The sequence below is a fragment of the Pelodiscus sinensis genome, chromosome 10 (genome assembly GCF_049634645.1).
Source record: "Pelodiscus sinensis isolate JC-2024 chromosome 10, ASM4963464v1, whole genome shotgun sequence".
NCBI lineage: Eukaryota > Metazoa > Chordata > Testudines > Trionychidae > Pelodiscus > Pelodiscus sinensis.
This window is the reverse complement of record NC_134720.1, coordinates 55,176,838-55,194,061: the sequence shown is the minus strand read 5'-3', so window position 1 is coordinate 55,194,061 and position 17,224 is coordinate 55,176,838. Positions and strand designations below refer to the sequence as shown.

Sequence of the window (17,224 nt, the reverse complement as noted above, 5' to 3'; positions counted from 1 at the left end):
GCTTGCTTGTGCATTAAAGATCTAAAAACATGTCCTGTGAGGAAAAACGGCTTTTAGTCTGGAGAAGAGAGGACCTTCTGGAGTGACAACAGTTTTCAAGTACATGAAATATTCCTACAAGGAGGAGAATGAAAAATTGTCTTGTTAACCTCTGAGAATAGGACATGAAGCAATGGACTAAAACCGCAGCAAGGGAAATTTAGGCTAGACATTAGGGAACTACCTGTCAGGATAGTTAACACTGGAACAGATTACCTAAGAAGGTTATGGAATCTTTGTTGAATCTTTTCTTTAAAACCTCCAATGACAAATACTTCCCAGGAACTCTGCTTATTATGTTGTCCCACTTGAGTGCAGGAGACTGGCTGAGATGGCCTGTTGAGGTCACTTTCAGTCCTACACTTCTGAGATTCTGTGATTATTGAAAAAGGCTCCAGGATTTCTTCCTGACTCTGGTTCTGGCTGCCCCTAGCTCAGCTAGGTTAAATGTTTATCTTGCGGGAGGGGAGAGAAGAAAAGAATTTAGAAGAGACTGCCAGGAAATGTGGGCTGCTGCTCAGAAAGGCTACGTCTACACTGGCCCCTTTTCCGGAAGGGGCATGTAAATTTCACTAGTCGTCGTAGGGAAATCCGCGGGGGATTTAAATATCCCCCGCGGCATTTAAATAAAAATGTCCGCCGCTTTTTTCCGGAGGATCGGGGCCAGTCTAGACGCTCTTTTCCGGCTTTTTTAAAAGCCGGAAAAAAGCGGCGGACATTTTTATTTAAATGCCGCGGGGGATATTTAAATCCCCCGCGGATTTCCCTACGACGACTAGTGAAATTTACATGCCCCTTCCGGAAAAGGGGCCAGTGTAGACGTAGCCAAAGTGTCTGTCAGCAATGCAACTGTGAATGAGAAATTACCCAGAAGTCCCATTTAAATGTACAGAAGCAATTTATGGAATGAATCACTTGCATCCTGTATTTGTTAATCTTGTTAATTTATTTGATTTTTATAATTACACGTTTGAAATTAACACAGAATTGAACTTTTTGACTATTAAGGCAAATAGTTTTTAGTGGGATTTTTTCCAAAACCAACTTGTTCTACATACCTTTTACATACATCATTGTTTAACTAAGGCTTATAAAGCGTTTAAGATGCTAGGACATTTAATTATACCTTTATTGCATTTTCTTTTAAACATTTTTCTTCTTAGTTTATGATTATTACTTTTTAAAATAGTTTTGTGCGGCTTTACTATTAAGCTGAATTAGGGATGTAAAATTCTATTTAATTGATTAACTGGAGAGGTGGGTGGGAGGCACCAGCCCCTCCCAATTGACTGGCACTGCTCTATCTGAGCTAACCAGAACCTGTAAATCTCACCTTTAGCCATTCATGTGCCTAAGATGAAGCTGATAAATTTTAAAAAAATCATCTAAAAATTGTTTTTCTTTGCTATGTTACCTTATAGATTATTGGTGGTGCTTGACCCAGGAAGTTGCAATTTTTTTTCCAACTAAACATCTATGTTTGAGAGTCTGTTTAATGTTTTTTTGTTTTTTTTAAAACTGCTTTTATTTATTGCCTTGTAACTTTTTAGTGTGTTTTTCACAAGAGAGAGTTTTTGCTTGGGTTCTGTTCATTGCTGTATTTTAGGCTCTGTTTACACTATACAGCTCCAGCAGTATAGCTGTGCAGATATGCTGCAAAAAGTTAGGCAGTGTAGCTGCTGTTTGTCAGCTGTTGACAAAATACTCTCCTACTCCCACCCCCACCCCTTTAGGGGCTTTAGCTTTGTTGGCAGGAGAATGCTCATGCTTGAGTTGCTGTTCACACCAGCACTTTTTTGGCAACACTTTTGTCTATTGGGGTGTCATTTTTAACACATTTTAACATTGCCTTGGCAAATGCTTTGTTTTACTGGTGCTTTTGTTGCCTTATCTTTATTCTGTCTCTCAGATAGCTGAGATTTTAGTGAGCTCACTTCTACACTTCAGCTTTTTTTTGTGACATGCAGTTTCAGCTGCTGTTTAGCTGTAGTGCTGAGTTAGAAGGAAAAATAATCTCCTCCTCCTCTGCCCAGATTATATTTCCTATTAGGACATTCAGGCCTTGTCTGTGCTACCAAGTTTTGTTGACAAAATTTATCTCAACTGGGGATATAACTAGGGATGTAAGCGACTAGTTGACTATCTGATAAACATGAGATTATCTTTCTGCCTCTATCAGAGAGAGAGGGGGGGGAGCAGGAGCTGGTGCTGTGGGGAGATGGCTTAAAAGCTGGTTTCTCTCCTGAGCCATCTCTGTGGGAGGCAGGGCGGGGGCAGAGGTGTAGTGGGGGACCATATGTGAGCTGGGACAGTCAATTGATTCCTGACTCGTGCCCGGTTCCAGATGCTGCATCTCTGCTTTTTAAATATATTAAGAGCCGCTCAGGCTTATCAGTTAATCATGTAGTTGTCTACACATTGACATCCCTAGCCAATACTTTGTAGGATACAGCTAAAATTTCAAGGGAGCTTGATAATTTGGGGAGCTGGGCTATAGACAACAAAATGAAGTTAACAAAGGCAAATGACAGGTGCTACATTTTGGGGAAAAAACTAAATGCATAAACACAGACTGAGGAATAACTGGCTTGGCAGCAGTACCGCGAAGAAGGATCTGGGAGCTGTGCTGGATCATGCTATGCTGTTTTGTACTGCATTAGAAGTATGGCATGCAAGTTACTGGAGGAGATAGTACTGCTTTATTTGCTTGGTTAGGCCTTAGCTGCAGTGCTATATCCAATTTGTTCCCTGCTGTATAGCAAGGAAGTAGAGAAATTGGAAAGGATTCAGAGGCAAGCAACAAAGATGATCAAAGGATGGAATGCAAGCCATATGAGCATAGGTTGAAGGAACTTGGTGAGTGTAGTTGGAAAAGAGTTTAAGGGAGGCACATGGCAGCCGTCTTCAAATATTTGAAATCTGCTGTAAAAATAATGGAGAAAAGTTTTTCTCTCTTGCCACAGAAGGCAGGATAAGAGACAATAGGTTCAAACTAGGAATGGTAAATATCAGTTAATTGAATAGTCGAGTAACCTCATGAATTCTTATCGGTTAGTCGATTATTTTGTAGTCCCCGGGAGTGGAGCCAGCAGCCAGTGCACCTCACTCCCAAGGAGCCACCTGACACTCCATGCTGCTGCCTCTGTGTGTGATGCCATGCTGTGAGAGGAGCCAGTTTAAAAACCAGCTCTCCTTGCAGACCGGCTGCTTGTCACCTTGTGCTGTTGCTTCTGATAGAGGCAGCAGTGTGGGGTGGCAGTGGTCTGAGCTCCCAGACCTGGGGCAAACTGGAACTGAGCTGGGCTGTCTGCCTGCCAGGCTCCTAGTACACTTTAAACGGAGAGCCACAGCAGGGGTCAGACTTGGACCATCGCAAGCCAGGACTGATGTTTTTATGATTTTTTTTGTTTCAGTTTTCAACTACAAGTTTAATTGCAATCAGACAGCTAACTTAATGAAGCCACTGAAAATGAAAGGTCAGTTCAGAGGTTAAAATAGGGAATGAACAAGTTAAAAATTATGAGTTGAATGTCTTCAGGTCATCAAGACCTGATGAAATGCATCCTGGAATACTCAAGTAGCTGACTAAGGAGATATGAGCTATTAGCAATTGTAACGGCCATGGCCAACCTGCACAAAGCTGCTCCTGCGCACACCCCATCCCATCCCATCCCGAATGGCCCCCGCCAGCTCTCCCTTGGCTTCCCTGCACTTACTGGGTTGGAACTGCGGGGTTTTAAAAATAGCGCCCAAGATAGTGGTCATCTTAAAGGGGCAGTCTCCTTTAAAAATTTAAAAATTTTGTTTTTGTTTTTGCTCGACAATTCTGTTCTGGGAGGCTTTTTTCTTTTCTTTACAATTCTGGTGCAGCTCTTCGCATTTTTTCTGCTGCTGTTTTGGCTCTTTCTGTTAAATGGATTGGCCACCCCTGAATTATAAGATTGGCCATACTGGGTCAGACCAAAGGTCTGTCTAGCCCAGTATCTTGTCTTCCAACAGTGGCCAGTGCCGGATGCCCTGGAGGGAGTGAACAGAACAGGGAATCAAACGATCCATCTCCTGTCTTCCATTTCCAGCCTCTGGCAAAAAGAGGCTAGGGATGCCATTCCTACTCATCCTGGCTAATAGCCATTGATGGATCTCACCTCCATGAATTTATCTAGTTCTTTTTTGAACTGTGCTAAAGTCCTGGTCTTCACAACATCCTCTGACAAGGAGTTCCATGTGTTGACTGTGCACTGTGTGGAAAAAATACTTCCTTTTTATTTGTTTTAAATCTGATACCTGTTAATTTCATTTGATGACTCTTAGTTCTTATCTTATAGGAACAGGTAAATAACTTCCTTATTCACTTTCTCCATGCTTATCAAGATTTTATAGACCTCTATCATATCACCCCCTAGTCTTCTCGTGTCTAAGATAAAAAGTCCCAGTATTTTTAATCTGTCTTCATATGGTACCCATTCCAAACCCCTAATAATTTTTGTTTCCCTTTTTTGAACCTTTTCCAATGCCAGTGTAGTTTTTTGAGATGAGGGAATCACATCTGTATGCAGTATTCAAGATGTGGGCATACCATGGCCTTGTACAGAGTCAATAAGATAGTCTCTCTTTGCTATTCCTTTTTAAATGATTCCTAATGTTGTTTGCTTTTTTGACTGCTGCTGCATATTGAGTGGATGTTTTCAAAGAACTCTTATCGTAACTCCCAAGTTCTCTCTCTTCACTGGTAATAGCTAAATTAGTCCCTATAATTTTGTATGAATAGTTGGGATTAAGGATGTTAAATTGTGGTTACCTAGCTAATCCTATAGTCAGGGCTCGCCGAACCGCGGCGAGCCCCACTCACCAGCCGCACTGTCCGGCGATCTGCGCATGCTGGGCTCTTCTGGGTTGCAATCTACTCGCCACAGGTGAGTAGATTGCATTATTTGTCGAGCCCTGCCTATAGTCAATGCAAGTTGTATCAACTATATAATTAGTCGACAGGCCTGCTCTGCAGAGCCCAGTGGGATAGCTTTAGGAGCTGGCTCAAGCGGGGACTGAGCAGTTCCAGCTCATGATGGTTCCGGGGACACTACCTGCATAGCAGCTCTGCATTTTAAATGTAGCAAGAGCCACTAGGCTCTTTAAAATGCAGAAGCGCAGTATCGTGGACCAGCATGACCTGGGACTGCTCGGTACTGACTTGTGCTGAGTCCAGCAATAGCCCCTAGCCGTAGGGGGGCAGCTCCTTGCTGGGACCCCTGTGGACAGGGTCTGCTTTGCAGCAGCCTTCCCTATCCCTCCCCCTGCTGCCTCTGATTTTAAGCCAGCTCCCCCCAGCACTGGCTTCTGCTCCCCCCCATGCTGTCTCTCTCTAATAGGCAGAAAGGGGGGGAAGCGACTAGTCGAGTCACTACTCAACTGTCCGATAAGCTTATGCTTGTTGGATAGTCGGTTACTAGCTTACATCCCTAGTTGGGATTATTTTTCCCAATATGCATTACTTTGCATTTATCAACATTGGCTTTCTTTGATAGGCCATCACGCCTTGTGGATAACGGAGAAGTGGTGGACGTGGTGTAACTAGACTTAGGAGGTTGTGGAATTTCCATCACTGGAGCTATTTAAGAGCAGGTTGGATAGGCACCTTGGATGGTGCTTGGTCCTGCAGTGAGAGCAGGGGACTGGATTGGATGATCTCTCGAGATCCCTTCAGGTTCTAGTATTTTATGATTCTATGATGAAAATTAGTTTGCCATTTTGTTGCCCAATCACCTAGTTTTGTGAGGTCATTTTGAAGCTCTTCACAGTCTGCTTTGTTCTTAACTATATTGAGCAGTTTTGTATCATCTGCTATTTTTGCCACCTCACTGTTTACCCCTTTCTCCAGATCATTTATGAATAGATTGAATAGGATTGGTCCCAGTGGACTCTTGGGGAAAACCACTAGTTACCTCTCTCCATTCTGAAAACTGACCATTTTTCCTTCCCTTTGTTTTCTGTCTTTAATCAGTTATCAGTCCATGAGAGGCCCTTCCCTCTTCTCTCATGACAATTTACTTAAGAGCCTTTGGTGAGGGACCTTGTCAAAAGCTTTCTGGAAATCTAAGTACACTGTGACCGCAGGATCCCCCTTGTCCACATGCTTTTGACCCCCTCAAAAAGCACTAGTAAGGCATGATTTCCCTTTATAGGAACCATCAAATTATGTTAATCTACCTCAGGGGTGGTGAACCTCAGGCCCCAGCTTGCCTGGATCTGGCCGAAGCTCAGGGCTCCCCCACCTAGCATTGGTGAGTCTGAGCTTTCTGTGGGACTGGAGCACACAAAAGCTACTAGCTTGGGCCCCTTTAGGCTGTGGTGTGCAAGGGGAATATGGGGAGTGTCTTTCTCCTTCTCAGTCAGGGGTCATGTCAGTTAGGTTGGGTTTTGGGGGTTTTCTGGCTTCTCACTTGTGTGTAGCCCCGACTGATTTTTCTGTGAGTCTGCGGCCCCTGACCCAAAAAAGGTTTCCCACCCCAATCTGTTTGTCTGACAATTCTATTCTTTACTTTAGTTTCAACTAATTTGCCCGGTAATGACATCAGATTTACTAGACTGTAATTGCCAGGATCACCTCTAGAGCCCTTTTTAAAGATTGGCATCATATTAGCTATCTTTCAGTCATTATGTACAGAAGCTAATTTAAAGAATAGGTTACAAACCATAGTTAATAGTTCCACTATTTCTCATTTGGGTTCTTTCAGAACTCTTGGGTGAAAGCCATCTGGTCCTGGTGACTTGTAACTGTTAAGTTTATCAATTTGTTCCAAAAACTCTTCTGACACCTCAATCTGGGACAAGTCCTCTGATTTGTCACCTAAAAAGAATGACTCAGGTTTGGGAAGCTCCCTAGCATCCTCTGCCATGAAGACTGAAGCAAAAATTCATTGTTTCTCCGCAATGACCTTATCATCTTTGAGTGCTCCTTTAGCATCTTGATCATCCTGTGGTCCCTCTGTGTATCAGGCTTTCTCCTTCTGGTATTCTTGAAAACATTTTGCTATTACTTTTTGAGTTTTTGGCTAGCTATTCTTCAGGCTCCTTTTTGGCTTTCCTTATATTTTTACATTTAATTTGACAGAGTTTATGCTCCTTTTTATTTTCCTGACTAGGATTTAACTTCCACTTTTTTTTACCTCTCACTGCTTCTTTTACTTGGTTGTTAAGCCATGGTGGCATTTTTTTTGTTCTCTTACTGGATATTTTATTTTGGGATATACATTTCTATTGGGCTTCTATTATGGTGTCTTTGAAAAGTTTCCATGCAGCTTGCAGGGATTTTACTTTTGTCATTGTACCTTTTAATTTCTGTTTAACTATTCTCATTTTTGTGTAATTCCCCTTTCTGAAATTAAATGCCACAATGTTGGGCCTCTGTGGTGTTTTTTTCAGCACAGGGATGTTAAATTTTATTACATTATGGTTGCTATTTCCAAGCGGTCCAGTTATGTTTACCTCTTGGACCAGATCTTGTGCTCCATTTAGGATTAAATCAAGAATAGCCTCTCCCCTTGTGGGTTCCAGAACTGGCTGCGCCAAGAAACAATCATTTGAGGTGTCAAGAAATTTTATCTCTGCATCCCGTGTTGAGGTGATCTGTAGCCAGTCAATATGGGGATAATTGAAATCCCCCACTAAATAATTATTGAGTTTTTTATATTTATAGCTTCTCTAATCTCCCTTGGAAATACTTAAATCACTATCACTGTCCTGGTTAGGTGGTTGATAATAAATCCATACTGGTATATTCTTATTAGAGAAAGGAATTGCTATCCATAGAGATTCTGTGGGACATTGTTTCATTTAAGATTTTTACTTCATTTGATTCTACATTTTCTTTTACATATAGTGCCACTCCCCCACTAGCACGACCTGTTCTATCTTTCTGATAGTGTCTACATGTAGAGTTATACTATAGTTCTGTTAGGAAACTTCGATGCATAGACAAGTCCTAAAAGAGTCATCTTTTTTTTAAGTCTGCCACCTGGTATCACTTCCCCTTTCCTGTCTTTCTGGTGCTTGTGTGGCTAAGCAGGTACAGAAAGTATGCTCTTGTACACTGTGAAAATTCTTACCAGAATAGTTTGAAGGCTTGATGTTGACTACATGTTAATCTTTGCTGGACTAATGACTATATGAATCCTTGGGCAACCCTAGCTGGAATTCCTACTCCTTAGGTTGGTGAAAGAAACATTAACCAGGGTGCTGTTTGACTTGGTAGGCAGGTTTCTGCCGGGTGGATAGATTACTAATAATGGATCTGCAACAGAGTCTGATGGCAGCTCCCTGTGTAGGTGAAGAGGTGAGTGAAAACAGGTGTCTGTAACTGTTGTGAGCAGTACTTTATTAAGAAAATGAAGAGTAGATGAAAGAATAGGTTTCCAAGAATTCTATCATGTGGATTGGTTATTAACAAGACAATGCTTGAATAGAGGAATGATAGGCTCCTTAGTCTAGGGAGACAGAATTGCAGGGGTAACTCACTTGGCCAAACTTGGTTGTGTTTGTGGTAGAGATGTTAAAAAATGTTTAAAAAAAAAATTAACTGTGTAACTGATCAAAATCTTGTCAATTACACAAATAACCTCTGGGTGTGGCTGCTGGTGTCTCCAACCCCCCCGCCGCCGCCAGTTAACTGATTACTAGTAAGCATCAGCCGGTGAGTGTGATGGTTACTGGGTAATTGGTTACCCCCATTTACAGGGCTTGACAAACAGGGGTGAGAGCTACTCGCCAGCCCTGCACCGTGCCTGGGCCAAATTGGTGAATGGGGCGCACAGAGCGACTGGCTGAAATCTATTCGCCACAGGCGAGTAGAATCAGCGGTTTGTTGAGCCCTGCCCATTTACAACCCTAGTTTGGAGCATGAGTAAAAAGGCAGGCTGGTGATTTATATTATGCAACTGCATTGACCAAGTCCTGGCTGGGTTGATTGAGTTGGGTTGGTCCTGCTTTGGGCAGGAGGCTGGACTCGATGACTCCTGAGGTCTCCTCCAGCTCTTGGATTCTATGATTCAATTAGTGCATTTACAGTGGGGTTTTTTAAACGTGAATATGATTGGAGTTTAGCTCTATAGAGCTGCTCGAGGACTCTGTGTTTGAGTGGGAACACACATCTGTCGTGGCCTTTCACTATTTGTACAGATCAGGGAATGGAAACTGAAGGAGGACCTGCACGTTCTGCTTCCTTGTCAAAACAGAATAAAACGTCTTTTAGCATATGGTGAGACGTTCTTTTTCTCATTTCAGTAAAAAGTCCCAGAAGTGGGATGAAATGAATATCCTAGCTACGTACCATCCAGCAGGCAAGGACTATGGTTTAATGAAAATAGATGAACCAAGCACTCCCTACCATAGGTAAACCCACTTAAACGTCTTTTCTTTAATGACCTGAGTATAACAGAATACTTGGTTTTTCCTGAATGGCCTAGCAGCATATGTCAGCTTGTAAATGCCACTTGATCCACTAGCATGGTAGCTGGTGGCATGACAGGCTTTGTATAGTCCATCTGAACCTTTAAGTGATGGGCTTATGCAATTTTAGATGGGAGAACTGTAGGGGTACTTTTGGAAGTACACTCCATGCTTTAAATGCAGGCTTATGTCAGTGGTTCTTACATTGGGGTCCATGGAGCACTAGTGGTCCCTGGATGCCTTGCAGGTGGGCTGTGGCTCCAGCTCGGCTCCTCTCTCCCCCTGCAGTGGGGAGCCTGCACTGTTGCTCCAGCCTCATGCCCCCTCATAAGGTTGGAGCACCAGCACCGGCTTCCTGATGGGGATGGGCATAGAAAGTCCCGAGTCTCCCTGCTGGATCCGGCTTATGTGGAAGAAGTGGGGCCAGAAGTGGCTCTGTGTGCTGCTGGGAGAACAGCAGTGCATGGGCGCACTCCCTGGAGGCTTTCTCCTCTACTCCCATTGTCTGGAATCTGGCCAGTGAGAGTGTCAGGATGCTGTGCCTGGGACAGGGAGCCCTGGGAGCAGTGCAGGGTGCAAAAGCAAGTAAGTGTCTCCCTCTCTCAAACACACACACCAAGACCTTGCACCCCCAGGCCTGCTCCTGCACCCTCCCTTCTGGCCAGACTCTGTGCCCTCCCTTGCTCCTGCTCCCACTCCCTGGCCAGACACCCTACTCTCAGCCTGCTCCTGCACTCCACCTCCCACCCAGATCCTACATCCCCATCCATATCTCTCTCCCTGTTCTACACACTGAACCCCTTATTACTGACCCCACCCAAGAGCCTGGGGGGGGCTATAAAATCCACTCACCTCGGAACCCCAAAAAGAGTTAATTTGGCCTATGGGAAGCCCTGAACCTCAGTCCTCTGGCACTCCAGCCCCATGGGTAGAGGGACAGGGAGGAGTGGGGTCTCTCAGTTGGGGGCTACATCAGTGAGGGTTGGTTTTTTTTGGAGGGGTTATTTTTGCTTCACTTGCAGTGCCCCCAACTGATTTTTCTGTGGTCAGTAGATCCTGACCCAAAAAAGGTTCCCCACCCCTGCCATAAATAAAGACAAAGTTGAAAGATTTTGTGTTGTACATAAATTAATATTTTACTTTATTTAAAATAAAGTTTGGTAAACTAACATGAGAAAGTTAAAGTGCTTCGTCTGTTTAATCATTTTGATTAATATTTCCTTTCTTACTATTTAAATTAAACCATTTTCCCTAGCTGCAGTATAGAGATGCAGGCAACTAGTTGACTATCCAATAAGGAAAAGCAGAGGCAGCAAGGGTGGGAGGGGAGCAGGAGCTGGTGCTGGAGGGAGCCAGCTTAAAAATGCCCCCAGCACTGTCTCCATGGGGGGTAGGGAAAACAGGGAAGTAGCAGGGACTGGGCATGAGCCTGGAATCAGCTGATTCCCGGCTTGTGCCCAGTCCCAGATGCTGCACCTCTGCTTTTTGAATGTATTAAGAGCCTACTGGCTCTTAATACATTTAAAAATCAGAAATGCAGCGGAGGGAGGAGAGGTCCGAGGCAAACGGTGACATCTGATTCCTGGCTCATACTGGGTCCCCACTGCTGTGCTTTAGCCTTTTAAATGTATTAAGAGCCAACAGGCTCTTAATACATTTAAAAAGAAGAGCTGCAGTGGAGTTAATTCCTTGGCCAGCAGTTAACCCTGCTGCAGCTCCTCCGCTTAATGGCTAATTGATTAGTTGATTAAACTAAATTTAACATCCCTATTTCAGCACTAGCAAAATGGCTCAGATGTAATTACATAATTAATGTCAAGTTTCCATTAACAGCTAGTGAGCCATAGAAAGGTTTGCGTTGAGCTGGGTGGGCCACAGGCCAAAAAGTTAGGGAATCGCTGGCTTATGCTGAATAGTTTGTACTATTTTTAATAGGAATAAATTGATTTTGAGAAGCTTTGAATGTTTTAAGCTTTACAGTTTTTTTGTAATTCTGTCTAAAGATTACAGCTTTAAACTGTGTGTAACAGGAAACACTACTATTTGCATCAAAATATTTAAACCAGAAAAAGAAAAAACCTGGAATCAAGTATTAAAGAAATAGTTGAACTAAAATAATTTCTGATAATATAGCTTAGTAGTGATCTTTTAGAATTAATTCTTGTGCACTTTTGTCTTTCTAGTATGGTAGGAGAGGATGATGAAGATGCAGTGAGTGATTCAGAATTGAATGAACCCATAACAGCAGATGTGTTAGCTAAAAAGTAAGTGATGGTTGCAGCAGAATGTTAACGAAATTTGAAGATTGTCCGTCTTTACAGTACCTTCTTGGTTTCTGGTAGATGTTACTGTTTTCTGTAAGAGCCAGAAGTTTCCATGAATACTCATGATTAGTAGCAGCATCTAATGTGAGTAGCACTAGTGAAAACAAACTTACTCAGCTAGAGATGTTAAAATGCATTTGTTTTTGTAAACGTGTAACTGCTGAAATTTTCAGCATTTGCACTTCACACACGAGCTCCCACCTTGTTCAAAGCCCCCTGCTGCTGCTGCCTCTGAGGAGGCAGTGGCTTAAAATCCGACTCTAGGTGCACTCCAGTTTACTCCCCCCCCCTCCCCTGCTGCCTCTGATACACACAGTTCCCCTTCTGCTTTTGTAACTGTGAAGGTTAACCGTGTGCACGGGTACATGTTCACTAGCTCAATTGTAACATGAGATACTAGTGCTAAATATCTTTATTATATATACCAGGAGGGTTTTTTAGGTATACTGTGACAAAATTCCTAATTCCTCACAATTGGTCCTGTGCTTCCAGGGAAGCACCTCTCCCTGTCTGGGGAAAACAGCAACTCCCTGTCTAATTGCTCGCCTCAATGGCTCACTACAGTTTCCTAACCCCCTTTACTTCAGGGGCAAGCCACAGTCCGATTTAGCTACTCTCAGGCTGTGTCCAGACTCAGGGTTTTTTTTTGAAAAAAGTAGCCTTTTTTCGAAAAAACTTCACCTGCGTCTAGACTACAGCCACGTTCTTTCGAAATTAAATCGAAAGAATGCGGCTTTTCTTTCGACGGTGGTAAACCTAATTCCACGAGGAAGAACGCTTTCTTTCGAAAGAAGGCGTTCTTGAAAGCAAACAGGCTTTTTAGAAAGAGAGCATCCAGACTCACTGGGTGCTTTCTTTCGAAAAAGCGGCTTGCTTTTTCGAAATTCCGCGTGCAGTCTAGACGCTATCTTTCGAAAGAGGCTTGCAGTCTAGACATAGCCTCAGGGACATACCAAGGGGAAGGAAACAATCTCTTTGTCTCTGGTGTTCTCTCTGGATATGGAGGCAATCACACTGAATTTCTTAACTCAGTCTTTCCCCTTCTATCAGGGGTTTACTTCCCTCAAACTTTTGGGGCCTGAAAAGGCTTTTTCCTGGGCAGGGCTTTTCTTGCCCTTTGTCTGTACCTGTAGAGGTTCCTCCTGGTATGTGACAGTATCTTTACTATTTCTGCTCTCCTGCACCATGCCCTCCTCCCACAACTCTTGAACTGACTGAAGGGGCATGCTTTTAGCCAGTCCTTGATTGGCTCCAGGTGTCCCAATAAACCTGTCCCAACTCCTTCTAGCAGATTGTTGATGGCCTCCAGGTATTTTAATTACCATGAAGTACCTTGTTTGGTTACCAAGGAGACGGGGGCTTGTTTAATATACCCTGCTTTCTGTTACTTCCTTGTAGCCAGCCTGACGGCATCACAATATATACAGGCTAAGTACTTAATTGTGAGCCATTGATATGCTGCTTCAGCACTTCTTCCTGTGCCTTTTGGTTAGGTTAGCAGTGGCAGCTGAAGGTAAAGGACCCAGGATTCTAGCTCAAGAAGTGTACAGCGAGGATGAGGATGATGATGAAGAGTTAACACCTGAAGAACGGGGTAGGTTTTATTTTTTCTGCTAAATTCTGAGTAGTTAGAAGGATGCTGTGATCTAAAACTGGAGAAACAGTCTTTCTAGAGGTGACTTGGATTCCTTATTGCCTTTGATACTTCCAAGTTTGGTTAGATTGAATTGCATCCATTATACTAGTCTGAGAGCAAGTTCATAAGGATGAGACTCTCTTGTTTCAAAGGAGCTCTTATTGTAGGATGAGTCCATGGGAGTAGTTTCCAAAAGTGCTTGTTTATTGAGCCACAGATGGTTCTGTTTTAGAAGGTTACCACTTAATCAGCACACCTTTCAGTTGGACTTTGTTAGGGCTTGTCAAGTGATTAAAAAAAGTGATTAATCTCAACATTAAAAGTTTGTGATTAATCACACTGTTAATAATAGAATACCATTTATTTAAATATTTGTGGATGTTTTTCACATTTTTAAGATATTTCTGTTACAATACAATGCGTACAGAGCTCACTTATTTTTCATTACAGATATTTGTAATTAAAGCTTATTAATCAAGTTTGGTTAGTTCAACTGTGGTTTACAGCCCTACACTGAATTACAAATAACTGTCTCTTGCTAGCTGTGTATCACTTCTGCCTCTTAATGGGCAGGAAAAGCACCTATACTTTCTAGCCAATGTAATTCTATGAATCAGCTGGGAGAGGAGCTAGCAGGCTATTCATAGTGATCCCTAAATAGGATCTCTCAGTACAGCTTCAAAGCAGACACTACTCTGAATTAATTTGGCTTATAGCATTTTAACAAAATAGTAAAGCAATGAAACATCTTGGGGTACAAACCCGGGTGTTGATTGTAGAGAGATACAGGTTGGGCTTCCCTGGTCCCAACAAGGGAGTTTGCTGGACAGGGGAAGTTAGGCCTTGGACTCTCCAGGGGCTCTCCTCCTGGCTGTGGCCCTGGCCAGTGCATTGCTCCCAGCCTACTGGTGAGGCTCCTCTCTGGGCTGCCGGCCCGTCTCCTGGCTGGCGGGTCTCTTTTCTGGACCCACTGACCCTGTGGGCTGCCAGCTGCTGGCAACCTCGCTGGCTGGGGCTCTCTGGTCCTGTTAGACCACAGATGTTGCTGGACCAGAGTGTCCCGGACCACAGAGGGTCAACCTGTACTGCTGTTTCTTGTTTTTTCTGGTTCCACACTGCATGTCCAAAAATGAAACTTAACGTTCAGATTCTAACAAGGAAATTGAAGCTGTGCATGAGACTGTCAAGAAGTAAAGATTAATATGATTGTGGTGAATTGCCATAACCTAAGCCAATATCTATTTTATAGGAAAAATGTAGGATGTGAGTTTCTGGGGCTAGGATCTTAGGTGGGTGTGTGGAAAGAGCTTTTCTTCTCCATTTGGTAAAACGGTTCCTGGTGGCTGACTCTTGGCAGTTAGCAGGCAAGCAAGTTAAGCCAGCTGTAGGGCTTGATCTGCTAGACTCTGCAGTGATTTGTTCAAGTTGTCCATAGGACTAAGATGAGGCTAGTCTTAAATTGCTGAACAAGAAGGCACTACGCCTTTTAATTCACTGAATGAAACATTCCCATATGTTTTTATTTGGTCCATGTCAAGTCACATGTGTTTGGTGAGCACAACTCAGTCTTATAAAATACCCTCAATACAGTCAGATTTCCTTCTTTTCCTTCTTCCTTATTAGTATCACCTCTACCAAACATAAGTGTTTACAGATAATTAAGTAGCAACAAATCTAATTCTTAAATTGTTTTCCCCATGTGTCCTGGTGCTGTATCTCTAAATCTTCCCAAAACAGATGATCCCCTAGCAAAGGTATGTGAGGAGTAAGTTGTGCCCCACTCCTCTGAGATTTATTTTCACTTGGAAAAATTTTATGGATACCTTATTAATTGTCAGTTTGATAGCATCCTTCCATAAAGTACTTTAAACTAATTACTTAAAGCAAAACATACAATAACTTACATGACACAAAGATTGCATCCGCTCCAGGAGAGGCAACTCCTATCTCGCAAACAGTGCAATGTTGGAATCATTCCAAAGAACTAATGTAAAAATATATCTGTGTAAGGGATGTGAAGGACTAGTCAACTATAAGATAAGCAAATGCTCATCGGATAGTCGACAGGCTAGTTGACTAGTTCCTCTCTCCCCCCCCCCCCCCCCCTTCCTGCCTCTATCAGAAAGAGTTTCTGGGGGAAGAGGAAGGGGTACTTCAAAGTGGCAGCACCATGTGGAGCCTGGGGTCAGGCTCCGGGCTGCATGCAGCACTACCACTTTGAAACACCGCATGCAGCCCAGAGCTAGCTGGGTTGTCCCCAGGCTGCACACAGCATTTCAAAGCGGCAGCGCCACGTGGAGCCCGAGATCAACTGGGGACTCCCCTGCTGACTCCGGGCTCTGTGCGGTGCTGACGCTTTGAAACGTTTGAAACCTGACGTTGGGCTCCCCATAGCGTTTAGAAGTGACAGCGCCACACAGAGCCTAGGGTCAGTCCCCAGCTGACCCTGGGCTCCATGCTGTGCTTTCACATTTAAAGTGTAACAACAGCCTTAGGGCTACACCTCAAAGGCGGAAGCGCCCTATCGACTAATCGAATAGTCGATGCACAATGCTTCAGCTATTTGATAGTCAGTTACTTGATATTTAACATCCCTAATCTGTGTGTTGAACATGGTTTTTCCCACTCTTTCTACAGAAAAAAGGAAGCAGTTTGAAATGAAGAGAAAAATGCACTACAATGAAGGACGAAATATTAAATTGGCAAGGCAGCTAATGGCAAAAGAACTACATGGTGAGGCGGAAGATGAGGATGATGAAGATGAGGAGATGCATGATGCTGTAGAAGTAGAAAACATGAATACAGAAACCCCTGAACCTGGTAAGCAGCTATTGGTCAAAGGCATGTTTAAACATGGTGGTTCTTTGAACTGATAAAAGTGCTAAAAAGCAAAGCAGTTTATCTTTCTCTCCCACTCCTTATGTAGCCCCAAAGGCAGAGAGTATCCCTTTCCCTATGTTGAATTTAAATAGCATTCATCATTGTTGTGTCTAGGCATCACCTTGACATCTAGTTCTTAGCTTTGGACGTGTCAGAGGGATAGCCGTGTCATTCTGTAACTTTAAAAACAAGTAGTAACTTATGTTATTTCGAAATAGAGTGTGGGTCTACATAGCAAGCCTGTTGTTTTGAAATGAGGCTTTTTACTTCGACTTCTGTAACCCTGATTTCATGAGGAATAAGGGAAGTCAAAGGAAGAGTGTTCCTCCTTCGACTTCCTGCTGTGTAGACAGCGTCAAAAGCTGAGTTAAGCTACTTCGACATCAGCTATGCAGTTAACATAGCTGAAGTTGTGTAGATTAACTCTACTTTAGCCAGCAGTGTGGACATGCCCTTAGTTGCCACGGGGCTACTCATTTCTTAGCTTTGGAAATGCACCACATTGGTAGTGTTGGCCCATACCCAGCGGTTCTGCTTCGTGATGACGCAATGGATAAGGAAACCCCTGTCTTTCAAAGACTTCAGAAGTTCTCTCTCACCAGTCATACTTCCACTGAATAAACAGAATCTTGTTGCAGCAGATGCCAGAACTTTTATTGAGGTGAGAGCAAGCCCTGTAGTGATACCTGAAATAAACACAGCATGCAGGAGTGCCTCTGTGCTTGTTTGCCACTCTGCTGCCATACCGCCTTGTGGCCTGGAGCCACCCCGCATAAATGCTATAGGGTGGCAGAGCAGAGCCAAAATCTTCCACTTACAGTTGTGCAACTGTTCAGCTAAGCTGCTAGGACATTGGTCTGTGTCTTTATTTTATAAAATGGCGTGTTTCTGTCTGAGGGGCAGG

At 43.3% G+C, this 17,224-nt stretch overlaps 1 protein-coding gene across 3 annotated transcripts in view; it reads left to right on the top strand.

Moving 5' to 3' along the window:
• Positions 1-17,224, top strand: part of PPP1R2 (protein phosphatase 1 regulatory inhibitor subunit 2) — a 32,893-nt gene that overhangs the window by 2,185 nt on the left and 13,484 nt on the right. For 2 of the 3 annotated variants that reach the window (XR_012906345.1, XM_075938318.1), the window contains exons 2-5: positions 9,316-9,423; positions 11,664-11,744; positions 13,298-13,398; positions 16,078-16,260. Coding sequence is in view for 1 of the 3 variants with exons in the window: in XM_075938318.1 (XP_075794433.1) it covers positions 9,316-9,423; positions 11,664-11,744; positions 13,298-13,398; positions 16,078-16,260 (473 nt within the window). In the remaining 2 variants the exon portion in view is untranslated. The remainder of the gene's footprint in view (positions 1-9,315; positions 9,424-11,663; positions 11,745-13,297; positions 13,399-16,077; positions 16,261-17,224) is intronic. The other variant, XR_012906346.1, reaches the window with a different exon arrangement.